Source organism: Triturus cristatus, chromosome 5_1, assembly GCF_964204655.1.
Source record: "Triturus cristatus chromosome 5_1, aTriCri1.1, whole genome shotgun sequence".
In the NCBI taxonomy this organism is placed as follows: Eukaryota; Metazoa; Chordata; class Amphibia; order Caudata; family Salamandridae; genus Triturus; species Triturus cristatus.
The window spans coordinates 426,680,373-426,698,500 of record NC_140587.1 but is presented as its reverse complement, the minus strand read 5'-3'; the positions used below and the strand labels follow the sequence as shown (position 1 = coordinate 426,698,500).

The 18,128-nt window shown below is 40.2% G+C and overlaps 1 protein-coding gene across 1 annotated transcript in view; it reads left to right on the top strand.

Annotated features, from left to right (window-relative positions):
- Window positions 1-18,128, top strand: part of POP1 (POP1 ribonuclease P/MRP subunit) — a 354,117-nt gene that overhangs the window by 155,391 nt on the left and 180,598 nt on the right. The window contains exon 11 of the mRNA XM_085605196.1: window positions 1,388-1,504. Within this exon, the coding sequence (XP_085461322.1) occupies window positions 1,388-1,504 (117 nt within the window). The remainder of the gene's footprint in view (window positions 1-1,387; window positions 1,505-18,128) is intronic.

Below are 18,128 nucleotides of genomic sequence, written 5' to 3'. Positions count from 1 at the left end.
CCCCCATGCTAGTTATTATTTGGGTATGTTTGAGAAGCTTGAAGCCTATCCAATCTTTAGCTGTGCCTGTCGGGTAAATCTCCCGGTGCAAGCGCCCACCACACCATCTCACTGTTATGCAAGGGCTCGCTCACTACATTCCCGCTAGATATCTTAGAGACTGCAGGGGTAGGTTGGGTAAGTAATTGGATGTCATCGACAAAATGAGCACCTGCAAAATTGTAACATTTTGAGGAAGGAAGCTAGGGAAAAGGGTATTTAAAATAATGGGCAATGTGAAAAAGTCGGGCCACAAAAAAGTTATTTATGGTACAAGTTGGTAAAAAGAATGCATTCGTACATTTTTTTTGTGAAGGGAATGCTGATTATTAAGAAAAGAAAAAGCTACCTACAGCGACAAGATTGATTCTAACACTTTTTGTGAAGAGATATCTGCGTCATCTGGGTTCTTATGATAACCCATGTTATTGATAGATTTCCTGAACCCCTGGAAAACCTTGTAATTCAATTGTTTGCAAGTGGCAGGTTTACATACTCCAGTATCCAAGAAAACCCTGGTGGCCATGCTTAATGTACATTCACAGAGAAGTGTTGTAGTACACAGCAAAGACTAAAACAAGCATTTACAATGCAATGGTCTCGGCATTGGTAAAGTTAGAGCTATTGGCATTGCTCATGACATTATTTTTGTTTATGTTTGTGTTTTTAAAACCTTTAAAGAAACGGCATTGTCATGAGCAATGCCAATAGCTCTAACTTTACCAATGCCGAGACCATTGCATTGTAAATGCTTGTTTATTCTTTAATGCTTCAGGATATGTGCCTCAGATATTGGATACAATTTGTGATTCTTGTACTCCTTTGATTAATTAATGGGTATTCCCTCTGAAAATCTAAAAGTACCACCCATCTGCAAATGATCCTAGTTTAATTTTGGGTCTTTCTCACCGAGTCCTCCTAAAACAAATTGCCTGATTGCCTGATTGACTCATTCCTGGACATTAATGGAAAGGACAGCTTCCGGTGTTTTTGAAAGGGACAGATTGTTTCGTTTTTTTGCAGTTTATATAGGATTATCATTTCTTGATTTATTTTTCTTGTAAATTCAGTGTGCTGCGGTGTTTTTTCCTGTCATATGTACAATTGTATGTTTCATTGGATTGATGAGCTGTTTAATTAAAAAAAATATATATTGCTGCACTGCTGAACATGCATGGAAATATATTGCCTTTTATGACTTTGGAAAATACCCATTGTGGAGAACTCAGTTTACAAATAAGTAACTTATCTTGGTGTGTCTAAATTTTAAATACTTTAGTCGCTGCAAAAGGTTTTTCTTTTAATGCATATCTAAGTTTTTGGTCTTTTTTTGTTTCTTCCTTAATAGCTGTACGATCGCCAGCAGAAATTCCATCGGGCACTGTTCTTGGCGTAACAACTGGTGACCCAAGGTTGAATTTGCCAGCGAAAAGGTCAAAAGCTATGCCAGATTTAAACGTTCAAGGTAGAAATAATGTTGCTCTGTGGTTGTGTAGCAAACCTTCATAAGTTTAGCTGTAAACGTTACATATCCATCTTGTTCCTTCCTTTCCCAAGACGCTAGCCTATTAGAACCTATATGAAAGGATTTTAAAATGTACACAAGTTCAATATTAATTTGCTTGAATTGGGTAACCATTCAAGCACACATGTACTATGAGGATTTTCTATGCTATTCGTTTACTTTAATGTAGTCCGGAGTTTGCCCCCGCTGCTGGTCTTGTGCTCATTGGGAGCCTCTGTTAAACCATACAGATGATCCAGGTTCAAATCCTGGCAAGGCCAACTTGGGGGTATCATATTTTAGCTTACAACACTTTCTTCTACCCTTCCACCTTTTCAATGCATTCAAATGTAAACTAGGGTTAGATTATGAATTTGTGCAGCATACTAGACTAAACAAGTCTTATGCCTCTGGTTATACTTGAGAATTGAGTTGCATAGTTCAAGTTATCATAAATAGCACAATTTTTATTGCATTTTGTTCCCAGAATTTATTGACCTTCTGCCCCAACATCCAGGTCTTAAAATGTGTTAATTTGGTTTGTAATTCAAATCTAGGTCATAATACAACAAACAAAAAATCTGTTACATATGATTCCAGAAATGAAAGTATAAGTGATATTTCGGTTTAGAGGTTTGAGTTTATGCAAGTAATAAACTATTGTGCTTTCCTGGAGCGATTCCTGAAGTGACTGTGAAATGCAAAAAAAAAAATTAATAAGCATTCTCTAAGTTTTTAGCACAGTATATCGTACAAGTTGATGTATAAGAAATCGTTATAAGAAATTGTAACCACAATGCACTTGCATACGAAATGAGGGGCCGTAGAGTTACGGCAAGCAAACCTACGCTCCTTTTGCGTCCAGTTTAGCTTGCTTCTTGTTTGAAGTAATTCCCCCCTAAGGAACTCAAATCCTAATGTTTCTTGAGGGAGCTTCAAGCCCAGTAGGCTTCCTTCAGTAATTGCTCAGAAGTACATTGCCCTCACCCACTCCGCCCTTCCTAGCTGTATCCATTTTAACAATGAGGCAACCCACGTAGGCTCCTCCCCACTTTCTTCTTTTTGGGAGTTTAGATTAGTATAGTCCTATTCTTTTCTTACCCCCTTTATCATAGGTGTAATGTTTTCTTATTTTTCTTTACTCTATTCTTACTCTCTTTCTTGTCTATATTTCGGGTTTATTGGGCGACAGGCACTATGCTGGGGGGGGGGCAGGCCGTAGCCTCCGCATTGGTGTAGGGTGGGGGGGTGATTTACTGTTTCTAATTAGTTCTATGGGCCTTTTTTCTTTTTATGTTTCTGCGCTATACTTGTTTCGATTCTGGGCCCGGGTGTGGGGTTGACTGAGTGGGGGCGGCACTGGAGGGGTGCGTAATTGCTCATGTGACTATCCTGTTATATAACTGCATTGCCCCACTGCCTGAGATTTTACTTCCATTGCTGTTTTAATGATGTTGCTGCTCTCCCGTGTGGTGAAGATATCGTGCGGACTCGAATCTCCTTGGTTCTTATTCTTCACTGACTTTTTCCCTGATAAAATTATTTTGAAACACTTTAAATTAACCTTCACTTCTCCTCCCCCTGGTGTCAAGGATCTCTCCAGTGTATAATTCATAAATCGTTGCTAATCTTGGCCGTTGAAGCACAGGGGCCGTAATGTTTGTATCCGTGCTTAACCGTATCGTGGCCGGCCTGAAGGTTGTAGGCCCGTATTTGTTCTTTTAATATGCACGAATAAAGGTTTTCAAAAAAAACAATGAGGCAACCCATTACCACTAGTAATGCACAGATCGTGAACAATACAACTCTCCCATCCTTCTCAGCATGCTCCTTTTCAGAGACAGGCCCACAGGCTGACCCAGAACCCTGGATGTTGTTGGGCTAACTCTCTACCAAAAATTGAAGGTCGCCCGGCATTTCCAGGTGACATGGAACAAATGCCCATCCTCCTTCCCACACTCCACCCTACAGCATGCAGGGGCTTCAGTGAAACGCATTCAGTAAAGCCCTACATTGGATTCAGTAAAAGCCACTTTCCAAAATGTATTTGGAGGATAATGGAATCTGTGGAAAAATATCTGAAGTAGGTGCAGACATTCTGATGCAGCAAGCTCCCAGGGAGCCAATCAAGCCTCATTGTTCCTTCTCCTGCAGCACCATATCGCTCTTACAAGCATGGTTTAGTGCAATAAATCCATCTGGAGCATTTGTCAGGGAACGATTTATTTTGGGCTCATCAGTGTTTCCCTAATCTTTCCGAAGTAACTATGGTTTCTAGGGGGTTGAATCTGGAATCTTAACTTTTCTTTATGGTGATCTAGTGTGGGTCTTAGTTGCAGAAACCTAAACTGCGAATGGTGTATCCCATAGTACTCTGAGATAACCTTGAACGGTTTAAGGTGACCCATGGCTCGGGTCCCATTGTTAGAATTTTTTCAGCTCGGATATCTGTTTCATTATCATACCGTGCTGTATGGGGGTGTCTCCTGTTTAATTTATTCTGCCAACCATCAGTCTCTGTGCAGGGCAAGACCACCTTTGTGGGTTTATACAGAGTACGGAGTTGAGACATAGAGGTATTTCAATTGCATGGAACCTTTAAAGAGCTGCAGTGCAGTCCCGAATTGAGGGGTTGTCTCAATCACCAACTAGCTATTCATTTATAAAGAAAAGTTGTGAGGCTCAATATTATAACTGTATATCGGCCAAGTCATACATCCTATGTGAATTAAATGCTCTTTTTCACACAAGATCCTTTTGGCCTTCCCCTTCCACATGAACTTTTGAGATAGGCCTCAAATGGTGTTGAAGTCTCCAGGCCAGTCCCTAGGATTATTCTGAACCATATATAAGTTTGGATAATGCAGTCATTTTAAAAAGTCCAACTCAGCCCATGGTGTTGATGGGAAGGGTGTCAGTGATCTGTGACAAGAATTATTATATTTACTTTCGGGAAATATAATATGGATATTATTATATGGAGATGTGGATCTTTTGGAAGATTGTATCATGGATATTACATTGTGGTGATATTTATTTCTCTATAATCTTCAATTTGCTGATTTTATTTATTCTATACAAGTAATGTTTCATATGTCCATATTCTTTTGAGTCCAAATAGCTGGAATTTGGACTCAAAAGCAATAGCATTTTGTACAGATTATAGAATTTGTCCCTTTACACTAGTTTTGGTTTTGAATTGTTGATGGTAGTGGGCAACTACCACTTGGTGTGCACTCTGCACTGGACAGTAAAGCACTTTCGTTTGTTCTACATTTTCTATACTCCATTGTCTGTTTCTTATTCATGGTGAGGCTAGTTTGGATGTAACCAAACTGATCAATCATTTTAAGCAGTGCGAGAGCATCCCGAGCATGTACAAGAACACAGCAAACTGGTAACTCTCTAAATCTGAAAAAGGGCAGGAATGAGACAAAGTTTTTACTGATTGTATTGGCTCTTGTAGTTTTCAGAGGATAGCAGTGGGCTGAAGATTTTGCGTGGGCTGGGCAGTCGGTAAATGGGCATCATGCACATACTGTGTTTTTTCTTAAGACCGCATGTGATCCTTGTCCAGTTCTGAAATTTCTGGTGTTTTACACTGTATAAATGTTAATTTAATTGTTTTTAACACTGTTAGATTTGCAGAGAACTCTGGTTAAGAAACTTGAGTGGGATCCTATTACAACACAACTCCCTGAATTAAACTGACCTCTAGCTTTCACTTAGAGCTCCCCCTCCATGAGTCCAAATTCTGCTGTCATTCGGGCGAAAATTGTAAGAAAGTTAATTTTTTAAAAGCCCAAAATATCATTTTAGGAGGCATTGTAGGTATGAAAAAGTGATGGAATTACGAAGGCCAGGGATTTCCCTAGATCTGTAAATGTCAGAAATACCTGTAGTTGGTAGGGTTCTCTTGGCAAAGGTTTTTTTGGTAGAAGTGTTGGGAATTTTGTATGGTAGGACATTGTACATTGACAGTGAATTCCAGTTGTTCCCCACTACGTAAATGTGAGAAAGGTGTTGTTCTCCTATATTTTATGTTTGCACAGCCAGATGGGTAAGGAGCTATTCTAAAATCTTCACAATATTCTCCCAGGAAGACAATAGATTTTCCTAGATGTTTTTTATTTTTTGGGTCAAAAGCTCTTAGACATACCACTTCTTAAAATCTCAGTGATAATCATGCATCTAAAATTCTTAACGCATGGGTAAAGATTTGTTCCTCTCCACTGCTGTATGGAAGAGTGGCAAATAACTGGCTGATATGTCCTCACAGGGTAGGAGAAGTACTATGGTTATGTGGAGTAAGGCTAGGGGGAAACTCCTCCCATTGAACTGTTGGTTTAAGTGGGGTACGTTTGCTGAATCCCAGTAACCTGTTTCCCTCAAACAAAAGACAATGGGTGAAGCATCCCTCGTAGAGGTATGGAATGCTTGCCTCATTTCTAAGTTCCCTGCTGTTGGTGAGGTTTCCTCGCCTATGTAGGTGGTTTGCAAGGGGAAGTGTGTAGTTTACTGCAGTGTTACAATGTGATCCTGACGCTTCCTCTCTCCTGACAAAGTTTGAGACTCTTGAATTGACCAAAATTAATAAAGAACCGACTCATACAGCAGGGCACACGCTAGATTTAGTCCTCACAAATTCGCCTAACATCCTTTGTTGAACAACATACCCTCTTACATGGTCAGACCACTCTAAAATTGAATTATGCATTACAGGACTTAAAGAGCAGAATATCCGAAAGGGTCACACCCCCCGGGAAAAATACAGTGGCATAAACTGACACCCACTCTTTTCCAAGACACTTTTTTGTTCCACCACAGTACACCGACTCGGACAGTGTTGAATCTCGCCTCAGAGCCCTCCAGGAAAATATAGTATCCACAATAAATACACTGATACCCTTAAACACATCGTGTGGCCCCTAAACGCCCACAGACACCTTGGTACACTACCAATCTCAGAAACGAAAAAAGCCAATGCAAGAAATTAGAACGACATTGGCGTCCAACATGATCATCACAACCGAGAAAGGTTTAAATCTGGCCTCTCCAAATACCACAGCAACTCAAAAACAGCTAGAAAAATGCATATTGCTAACCTACTCGATCAGGCAGATAACTCCTCCAAAGAATTATTCCAGGGCCTCAACACATTCATCAACCCTAAAGCATGAGTGCAGTCCGAGATGGTGTGATGCGATTGTAGCGACTTGTTCCGGTTATTAGTGTAGCGGCTGCATTGAGCATAGTCCTTAATGGGTCTAGTTGAGATTGTGGTCTACCAGTAAGCACTACATTTTCATATTTTAGTCAGGAGATTACAAGCATTTGAACCACATTTTGGAAGTCTGGCATGGGAATGAAAGTCTTACTTCTCCTAAGTGGCCTGTGTTGGTATAGTGCGTCTTTGGGGGTAGAGTTAATATGGACTGTCATGTTTAAGTGTTGGTCAAGGGAGATTCTGAGAGATGTAGTACTCTGTGATTTTCAGATTGCAGTCTAGGGCGTTCAGGTGGTGGAGCCAGTTGCCCTTTGGAGGTGGGGGAGAGATGGCGGGGGAGAGATGAGAAGGAAGTTAATCTGTCATAGGTTTAGTTTTAGGTGGAGGTGATTTTGAGGTAGAGTGATGTAATCTGCATAAAGATATCATCACATATTGGCCGGGGGGTGGGTATTTAGAGTTTAAGGGTTCGATATAGAAATTGAAGAGTTTGGGCTTGATTTAGAACCCTGAGTAACTCCTTGGTTACCATAGGTATGATTTGATAGTCCTTTAATTTGATTGGTTGAATGCGATTGTTGAGATGAGGAGAGCTATTTCGAGGATTGTACCACTCAGACCCTTTTGAGATTTTAGGGTGTGTAGTAGAATGTTGTGCTTGACCTTGTCAAGGGCTGAGCAGAGATTAAGAAGTATAATCAGGCAGGATTAATCCTTTGTCTAAAATTGCGAGGGCATCATCCATGATGTTGAAGATGGCTGTATCCATGCTGCAGCCAGCTCAGAATCTTGACTGGTAATAGCCTAGAAAGGTGTAGTCCATGATTTGTTGGTTTAGTTGTGGTAAACCCAATTTTTGAGTTTTTTGGCCTGGAACACAGGTTGAAAAGTGTTCAAATCTTCTGCATCGGTTCCAGGTTTCTTGAGAAGGGGTGTGACTTGTCCCATTTTCAGGCAGTCTAGGACTATACCTTGAGAGACAAGCATGGACTATTGTGGTCCAGAGGAGGGTGATGAGATGGCTAGAGCTCTTGATTAAGGCTCCGGTTATTGTGTCTGATGTGTGCGACAAGGTTTGTGTTGGCTACAATTTTAATGAGTGTCCACTTTTGGAGCTCCGACTTTGAGCTGCGAGGCATTGTTTTTGCGCTTCGGCTGTATCTGCTTGGTGTCAGTTGAGTTGTTACTGTCGTCATGGATGGTGTTCAGCTGTGGGGATGGGTCCAATGTTCATCCAGAGGTGTATTGGGCAGTAATAGTTCTATGTCCTTGATCTTGTGTGTGAAGATGTTGATTTCTCGCATTTCTCTGTTGAGCAGTTAGTCTGGGTCTGTACTGAGGGAAATTTATACCTTAATGATAGTGAAGAATGCTTTTGGTCCGTTCTTTGCGGCATCTAATTGGGACTTGATGAAGGTGAGTTTAACTTTAAAGATATGTTTCTTGTATCTGTATATTTAGAGATGTAGAGCTGAGGGGTTCCTGACTTAATTTTTTTTCTGTCATTCTGAGCTGTCCTCTCTTCTTTTAGATCCCTTTTGTACCAAGAGTGGGAGGGTTTTATTTTTTTGCCTCTCGCATTTCAAAGGTGCCACTTGTTGGAGGGTCTTCAGCCTTGCGAAGACAGATAAGTGGTCAGAAGTGGTCATTGATTGTAATGAGCGTTCCAAGGAGGTGATTTGTTTAGTGTCTCTAGTCCAGCATCCCAACTTGTATGTTTGACTTCTGACCATTAGTTTTTCTAAGTTGATGTGGAAACTGATCATACTGTGACCGGACCAGTCCTTCGTTATTCTAGAGTGCATGGTGATCAGCTCTTCCTTGCTATGAGAAGGTCTAGGATGGAGCCCTACATGCGAGTTGGACCAGTGCAGAACTGGGCCAGATCATTATTGCTCAAATTCTTTGAGATGAGCAGCTTGGGCATTGCTTGTGTCATTCCAGTGTTGGTTAGAGTCCCCTAGAAAGATGTTGTTAAAGAGTAGAAGCGATTGCTGAGTGAAACAGATTCTGTGTTTGGTAAAGAGTTGTTTTTTACCTGGGGGCTAGGTATATAAAGTGGTTTTTGGTTATCTTTCTGTTTGTCAAGGAGAGTTCCGCCCTTAGGCACTCAAAGGTTGGGTATTTTATACTGAAACATTTAAGTTGCAGTGAGTTTTGGTGTATGACAGCAATGCCACCTTCAGATTTCGACTCTAGGGTGTGTCTTGCTTAGAAGCATCCTGGATCTATATTCACCAGAGCTCGTAAGACGAACCCATTAGAGTGACAATGGTATTGAAGACTCTAGGGAGAAAGTTACATGTCCATCCAAAAGCAGTGATGAGAAAGCATATTTTTGAGTTACAGTGCCACTTAGAGTAAGAACAAAAAAGCATGCATTTAACCTATATAGATGTGCCTGCCACTCCCCAGTGAACTCAGAGAAAATATCTAGGACAACTAAAAGGAAAGAAATAACAGATAAAAGTATTTATTAACCTGAAAAGTCGCAAAACGAAGTGTTATTCAAATATAAGGCTCTAGAAGCCTATGTCTATGCCAGTATCCAAACCGTATCCTGTTGAAAATAAGATATAAACTAACTACAAATCGATTCAAAGTCTGCAAGGAGGAACTCCTCTATTCCACTCAGAGTAACTTTAAAAATACTTAACATAACCAATCAGTCCAAAGCTAGAATCATTAAGAATATATTCCAGTCTGTTCCCCGACGTTCACGATGAGCATGTTACTAACAGGCTTAGTACTTACCACAGACTTAAGTGTGGAGAGCAGACTCAAGTCTAACTGTAGGTGGACTCCCCAATTGCCATCTGGTAATAGCATTGACTCATTATTATAAAACAGTCAATTTTGAATTGGACAAATGGTCTGATAACTTACGCCGGACAAAAAGTGCCTTTTCAGGACAACCTGATAGAGATGGTTTTAACTCACATTTGATATTGTTTTGCACTCTGCCCCTCATTCACATACTCACTTTGGAGTGTAGAACACCTCAAGCTCCTCTCCTGAGGGAGAGTTATAGCCCACACAGAGTACCTTGCGGACACTGTGTGTAAGAGGAAACCCAATGATGAAGCATGTCACCATCACGGTGAGTGAGGGTTCTCGTCTTTATACTTAAAACTTTTTATAGGTATAATTTCTGTACACTTCGAAATTCTTCTTCAATATTTTTCCATTGCGGTACTTTTTATGAGATTTGATATAGGAGTAGTACCGTGTGTGGTTTATAATTCTCCATTTTGACCTTTTTGTGAGATTATACGTGGTACAAGTAGTCACACAATGGGTTCCAGATTCACTCTGTCTCTTCCTAACCTCTTTATGGGATGGTTTGAGGCAGAGTGGATATGGGGTCCCAAAGGAGCTAGATGGATTGACTGCATACATTACTGAGGGAGGTACACAGATGATTGTTTTATGATCTGGACTGGAGACTTGGAGCTCCTTAATGACTTCTTTTTTTTACTTACCTGAACACGGATGATTGTAATATGTCTTTTAAACATAACCATGAGCGAATGGTGTTCCTGGATATAGAACTGTATTGCAAGTGTACCAACATTTGCAGCAAAATGCACAGGAAAAATACTTCTTGTAATTCACTCCTACGTGCTACCAGCTCCCATCCCAAAACACAAACCAGTGCAATCCCTTATGGTGAAATGTTAAGGGGTCGTAGAAATTTTAGTAAAGATGCTGAATTCGAAAGAGCCTTGTCGGATATTGAACCGGTTGTGGTGAAAAAGGCAAACGAGGGCTTGCCGCCTTACACTTGTCTACGCTAAGACCTAAACAGAAGGATACATCAGACAAAATATGACTTATTACTAGTTTTCACCCTGACTCTGGCAAGCTTTACAGTATTCTTAAACACTGGCATTACCTGATTTCTGATATGACTCTACATTCGTAGCTATCATTAATGCCTAGTATTACTTTCAGCAGAGGCTTAACGCTGGCTAAAATGATTAGCCCAAGCTATCCGCACATACCAACAATAAAAGGTTTGGCTCACTGACCACAATAGAGGCTTTCACAAATGTGGACGTTGTAGTGTCTGTAGATGAGCACTTGATAAAGCAAGGTTTTTTAACTACAAGGATACTGGCAGATTCTCAACTGCTATGCGTATTGATTGTGGTGCAAAATATGTGGTTTGTTATCATTTGCCAATGCCAGAAAATGTACGATGGAAGTAAGATTAGGCCACTTGGGGGCATATGTATCAAACGATTTTTTAATCGCAAACGCTGCGATTCGCAAAATAACAGCGTTTGCGATTAAAAAATCGGTAATCGGGATGTATCAGCCAAATCCCATCGCAAAATTAAGGAATTGCTAATTTAGCGATTTCTTAATTTTGCGTAAGCATTTAAGAAATCGCAAATTGCGATTTCTTAAATGATATGTAAAAAGCACCCAAGTTGTGCGAATTATCCTTAAGAAATCGCAAATTACCACCAACTTCCAGTTGGTGGTAATTTGCGATTTCCTTTCAAAATGCACTTTTTTGAATTTTACAAAGTGCCACGTGGCGCTCATACATGCCCTTAGGGCATGTAGGTGCGCCATATGCACACACACGCTCATTTCAGGGGTGCATCAGGGTGTCATCATGACACCCTTGCACCTTTGAAATTATTCTCAAATTGCGATTAGCAAATTGCGATTCGCTATTTGAGAATTACTTCCCATTCATTCCTATGGGTCTCCTGGCCCATAGAAATGAATGGGCAGGTATTCCTTAATTGCGATTTCGCAATTTGCTAATCGCAATTAAGGAATTTTAAGAAATTGCAAAAAGTTTGCAATTTTTTAAATACACCCCGTTTTGCAATTCTCAAATAGCGATTCTTTAAAAATCGCTATTTGAGAATCGTAAATGGTGATGTTGATACATACATATGCCCCTTGGTGAATAGATGGCTGAACACTTTCGAGCGTTTAAACAAAAATCCATGAAATGCCCTATTGTTTTACATACTCTTGATTGCAAGGCTCGATGTTTGCGACACAATTTCAGATTCCATGGGATAGATCACACCAGAAGTGATGCCGTTGATGGTAATCGTGAACTTAAACTTCGACGCTGTGAGGTTACTTGGTAATCAAATTGAAATCAGTAGAACAAGGGCAATGAACTGCAATAATTTCTCAGAAAGTAGATTATTGCAAACTGATTTTTGTATAAAGTGTTGTACCTGTACTGGTATTGTGACATGTTTAATCCCTGCCTTGGATATTAATCTGATTTGTAATGCCTACAAGCAGATTATGCCTTCTAGGTGATTGGATGTTGTAACCTGATTCTCTGAAATAGGTTCAGTACCTATACTGTTATGACTCGTCAATTCCTTGCCCCTGCTGCTAAAATGGAATTGCTATACCTAAAGGCGGATTACGGCACGCCATTAAATTGTAGGATTGTGATGAAAATGTTCCATCATATGTACCATGTATTTACTGTATTTTCCTCACCCTTGATGCCCTTTGGGAAGAATCTAATATTTTTCTGGGCTATCTGTCCGTGCTTCTTTTATACTTGGTGTACGTTTTGCCTTTTATAGGAAACTGGTAGTGAAATGCATGAATTTATACTGGATTTGTCACCTTACAGGTGGTTGTTAAAAGAACTGTTATTTACTCTTCTTAAGGTTTCTGCCCTATTTGCTTACACAGATCAATAACCTTATTTGATAGCTATACCATTGAGTATTTTTTCTGGACCTGAACGTTTTAATGTATTTGGTGAAACTAGTGATTGAAAATTGATTTTTTTTTTTTCATGTATTTCACAATTTATTTTTATTTTTGGATTGGTTAGCTCTGTTCATGCGTTGACTGCTATGTTGCTGTTTGCAAACCTAGGTCGAAGCAGTATACAGATTTTCGTTTTGTATATATTTTTTACATATGGTTTGAAATTCTTTATACGGGACGCCGTGGTTTCCTGACTAAATATGTTTTTGCTGGTATTTTTTGTTTGTGCGTTACTACTGGGCAACTTATTACTCTTTAATTTCCCTTTTTTCTAATTCACTCTGTTGTTATTAATACCAGGAGAAGCACACTGTATCTTTCCGTCGTCTTCTGTGGTATGTGGCATCTTTATGAAAAAATGGCAAATTGACGAGAGTCACTTTGATACATTGGTTTGTGTTACCTTGTTACATTTTACTTTTGTATTTTTTGTTTTTCCTATTCTTTAACTCCTTTAATTATGCTTGTCTTTAAGTGGATAAATGCTGATGGTTGCTTGACCTGTATATACTACAAGATGGCTGCCATGGTTTTTACGTATTGTCACCTGACTCAGTCCAGCTATAGGACCGCAAAGATGGTCCTTACCATCCAAGCCGATATTGCCACATGGAGTACTATCTGGCTTGTGACGGTTGATACTTATATAAGTAGATTGGGGACCTCTTTGCTTTGATGTTACATTGTATTATGCAGACTTGTGATTTAAGTTAACTTTTTTTTACTAGACATGAGCTAAGATTGTTTTAATGGGAATGGCTTTGCTGGGACCTGGATTTAAGATATGCTTAGATAGACATGGCTCAATAGCAGACCGCATCGCTGTGGTGCACCACTTATGGGTTACAGTATCTTTCTTTACTGTACATGACATTACCTGGTCAATTTAACATTCTCTTGAACTTAATTACACATTTATGCCTGCCTAAATAAGCTTGCATCGCTTTGGTGCACTGCTTAGGGGTTACAGTATGTCTTCTGTCTGCTGCACATGGCACTTATTGGTCAATTTTATATTCTCTTGAACCTAGTGATACATTTATTAATTCATGCCTGCCAATATATACTATTTCCACCTTGCCGGCTTGTGATCCGACACTGGTTGGAGAACATGCTCAAATATACTCTTAATGATTCTAGCTTTGGACTGATCGGTTATGTCATTTAATTTTCGGCCGTTTTTAATGATTTTCGGATACTTTTCTGGGGGTGATAGGCCCTTGTTCTATCGTATTATTCAATGTACTCTATCTGAATGACATGGAGGAAATCCTCCTCGCAGGCTTTGAATTGGTGTGTTTACTTTATACCTTATTTTCAACAGCATACTGTTTGGGTACTGGAATTGACATAGGCTTCTATAACTACACTATGTTTTGCGACTTTTCAGGTTAACCCCTTCAGTGCCCCGCCCTTTCCCCCTCCTGTGCCGGGCGTTACATTAGCGGGCGGGGTTCATGACGAGATAGTCTCGTCATGGGCACAGCGCAACCGTGCTCTATGACGAGACTATCTCGTCATGGGCACAGAAGAGGTTAATAAATACTTTTATTTGTTATTTCTTTACTTTTTGTTGTCCTAGATATTTTTTCTGTGTGCACTGGGGAGGGCAGACACACCTATATTGGTTAAATGCATGCTTTTTTGTGAGTGGCACAGATACATACTTTCTCACCACTACTTTTGGATTGTCATGGAACTTTCTCCCTAGAGACTTCAATAACTTACTGTCACTGTAATGAGTTTGTCTTAGGAGCTCTGATGAATATAGATTCAGGATTTTTCTATGCAAGATTTCACCTTACTGTATTCAACATTTTGACACCACACAGTGGGTGATGGTGAATCCACTAAATGCATCATAGTTACTGTTGTTTGATCTTATTTTATTAATTACAGCCCTGAGGAAGTCAAGGGCCTACTTGCCATATGACGAAACACGTGTTGGCTGGCTGTTCTTGTAACCACATCAATGCTGTATGAACCACATGGTAGATCAGGAATAAAACTGCTTGAACTTCACAACTCCTGGAAGTTGGACATTTGACTTTCATTTTAACCTTGTCTGGGGGTTATGTTTGGGATTGTATGGTAGCCAACCCTTGTTCTAGCGCACCACCATATTGTTACTGTTTGCTCCTGAACAGATCCTGGATAGCATCTGTGAGTGCTCTGCATTTGGCCGGTCTACCTTGTTTCTGTGAGTTATTTTTAATTCAAGGTGAGAATTATTCATCCAGTTTTGATGATCAATGACTGCACTTGGAATGATTCAGATTATGTGATCCGGATAAGTTCATTCTTCAGGCAGTATCATGCTACCCATACGGAAACCATGAAGGTCCTTTACGCATCAGATATTTTCACCCTAAAAAAGGGTAGCTTTGTGTAAATCTATAATGGCACCTACTCATTGTATTCAACCGGGTTTTCCGCATCCAGAAATGATCTTGCTATATGAATCAAGATCCATGCAGAAACTCCTATTTCTGATTTATTTGATAACAATTAAAAGATCCTGAAGAATCGGCTGATTTTCATGGTGGCTAGTGTGCTGGCTCAGTCAGTAGTGGTGTGTGACTTCAACCCTGTAGACAAGAGTGACACCTTAGATTGTAGTTTAAAAAGTCCTAAATTCTTTATGTTCAGGCTCTCTGGATGAAAGGTAATTAAGTGATGTGCATATACAATATCTTTCTTCATGTCTAATCTGTGTAGAATTGAATATTTAAATATGCTGTAAAAATCAAGATTCTTGAGGAATAATGCAAGGAGGCAACAGAACAATAGCCTTTGATGCCAAAGGCTCCGATCCATCCTCTGAAACTATGGCTGCGTGTTCCTGTCCTGCAAAATGCATCGTCAGGAAGCCTGCGTAAGATAATTTGCGTAGATAAATTCAGGTTTTTTCCGCCCCTCAGTAGTGTTGTAATAATCCAAAACTATTCAGGTTGTGACTAGTAGGCCTGGGTAAGACCAATTAACATCGACCAGAAGGACTCCTTGAATATTTGGAAGAAATTCTTTGTGTCCCATCAATGAGAAGGATTACTTTAAGAAGGCTATTTTCCTCCCAGAATGTGATTCAGGGTCAGATTATTTAAGAAATTTGTATTAAAATACATGATACATAGTAAAAAAAAAAAAGTCTGGATTGCGGGCTGGAGAGGCAATTGACATAAGAAAACTTGCTCCCACCCACTTATATGGGCAACGAACCTCCGATTTTGAAGGTTTCTTTAATTCCCCTATATGTTTGAGCTATTCAAATTCATCTAGATTTGATTCCCCTAGGACTGATGGCTAAGTCTCCTAGTCCAACTGACAAGATGGCTCAGTATGTCATTAGCTTGCTGACATCTGCTGTTCTCTGTAGGTCATGAGATCAAATCCCGGCAATTCATATAAATCATTATTGCAAAGATTTGAATTTGTCCCACTTTTAAGTAGCCACGGGCCTTGAAGCTTGGTTTCTGTTGCTCTCTTAATTGCCCTCTGATAGCTGAAAACTCTGAAGAATAAATGTGCTAAATTATGTGCTGGAACACTACAGCCAGAACTCTTTTACCACATTCATCATGTTGCTGTGGAAGAAAGAATACTTATTGAGAGGTCTCATCTAAATCGGTTTTGTAATCAGTTTCTACTGCTGCATGACTTTTAGATGATCATTGTTTCTGAGGTGATAGCCTCTGTGGCCAGAGCATTGATTCTACTTGATGTATGTATAGAGTGTATGTTTGCATCACTGCTGCTAATCCTCTTCTTTTCAAACTAAAAGAGGCCTCTATGGTGTTTGTAGCGGTGTTAGATCAGCTGGCCGACCTGGTAAGCCATGTTAAGCAGCGCCTTACAGGCCGCTCTCAATGGGGAATTAATACAAAAAGCCAATACTTCAAAACTGTCGTATTACCCAGGCTGCTGCCATCATATGACAAGGCAAATTCAATACATATGTGAGTGTGGATCAAGCATTTCAGAGTGTATCCCAGTATATTATGGTGCTGCTTACATATTTGTGTGCTACTATTAATATGAGGCTTGATTTGACCCACTTACCTGTAGCACTGCTTAAAAAAACAAAAGGTATGTTCAATGTCAGCCTTTTCATGATATTCATAATATTCACATAGTGCTGCTTTTGGCGCCATGAGGCTGTTCACTTTGCCAGAGATCTAGTTCCTGTGCCTGGAGAGTGATCACAGTGCCAAGTCTGTTAGTCAAGGTGCTTGAACTGGTGCCGTTTGTGTATTATCTACAACTTTTTGATTTTACAGAACGAGTCCTCAGATGGGGTTAGTCCAATGAGTTACTCTCCGCATCCTCTAGGTATGCGAGGAAAACACTGAGATGCCATTCCGTATATTGCCCTAGTATATACACATTGGTATGCAGATTTCAAAACACAGACCCCTATGTGTAAGGCACAATTTTCTAAACATTTTGGGTACTTCTATTTTAAAGCAAAACTTGCCAAAAAGCTTTCAGTTGTCTGAATGTAAAGCATCATTGCCTCTTTCCACATTTTCCTGACCTCACAATATATGAAGTACACATTGCCAGTACTAAGCAAGTTTTGAAAGTTCATTCCACTCCCCCAACATTTCAAGAACATATTTGCGCTGTCAGTTCCAGCCTATTCCACATTATAGATACTCCACTGGATCTGGAGAAATTTTCCAGCAATGCTCCCGCACACTGGCTTTGTGGTTCCCGCGGTGACTCTGTACGGCCCTGAAGGTTTGGAGAAGAGCCGCATGCAAGTGCTATCAAGCGTGCTGTCTTCAGTGTCCAGTGTCCACCCTGCCCCCACACCTTTTGTTTTGGAGCTAAGCTTTGCCCGTCTTCTGATGACTTCAAAATTCTTACTATTACAATCTGCAGGGCAAAATGTTCCCTCCAAAAATAACAGGATTCAAACGGTTGTGTTAAGACAGCAGGAGGCAGGTGTCCGTTAAGAACCCAGACGGCATGTGCTTGTGCTCCGGTCACCACTCTAGGTCGTGCAATAGGTGCACTCTTAAGCACTTTAAAGCGATCCGGGAAAGAGACTCGAAACTCTACATTGCTAAAATTCAACAGAATTCATGATGAAACACGAGTCCAGTTCTAATGTCTCAAGGCCAGTCACAAAAGGTCCATTTTCTAAAGTCTTTTGTTAAGTCCAAAACAAAAACTCTCAATAATTGAAAGAAAGCCAAGAGGGACTATACCCCATCCCACCACTTTAAGTCTGGCAAGATGGCATGAGGGCATCAAGCTAAATATCACACCCAATGCCACAATTGGTCCTGGTGCAGGCCATTGTCAACTCTGTGACAAATAATGACTTTCAAAGACACCACGTGGCACCATGGCTCCATCTTATTAGATCTGCAGGATGCCAGTGGACTGGACACCTCTATAGACGTTGGCCGTTCCTCCCCTAACCCAAGTATATCAACATAGGAGTCTATCTCCTTAGCAACAGTGATCAGGAGAGCAGCAGATGCTTTGGACTTCACCCTGCCAACTACAGAGGTGAAGACTAATGTGTTAACTGAACAGCCTAATCCTGGCCAAATTAACCTAGAACTTCTGTCTTTC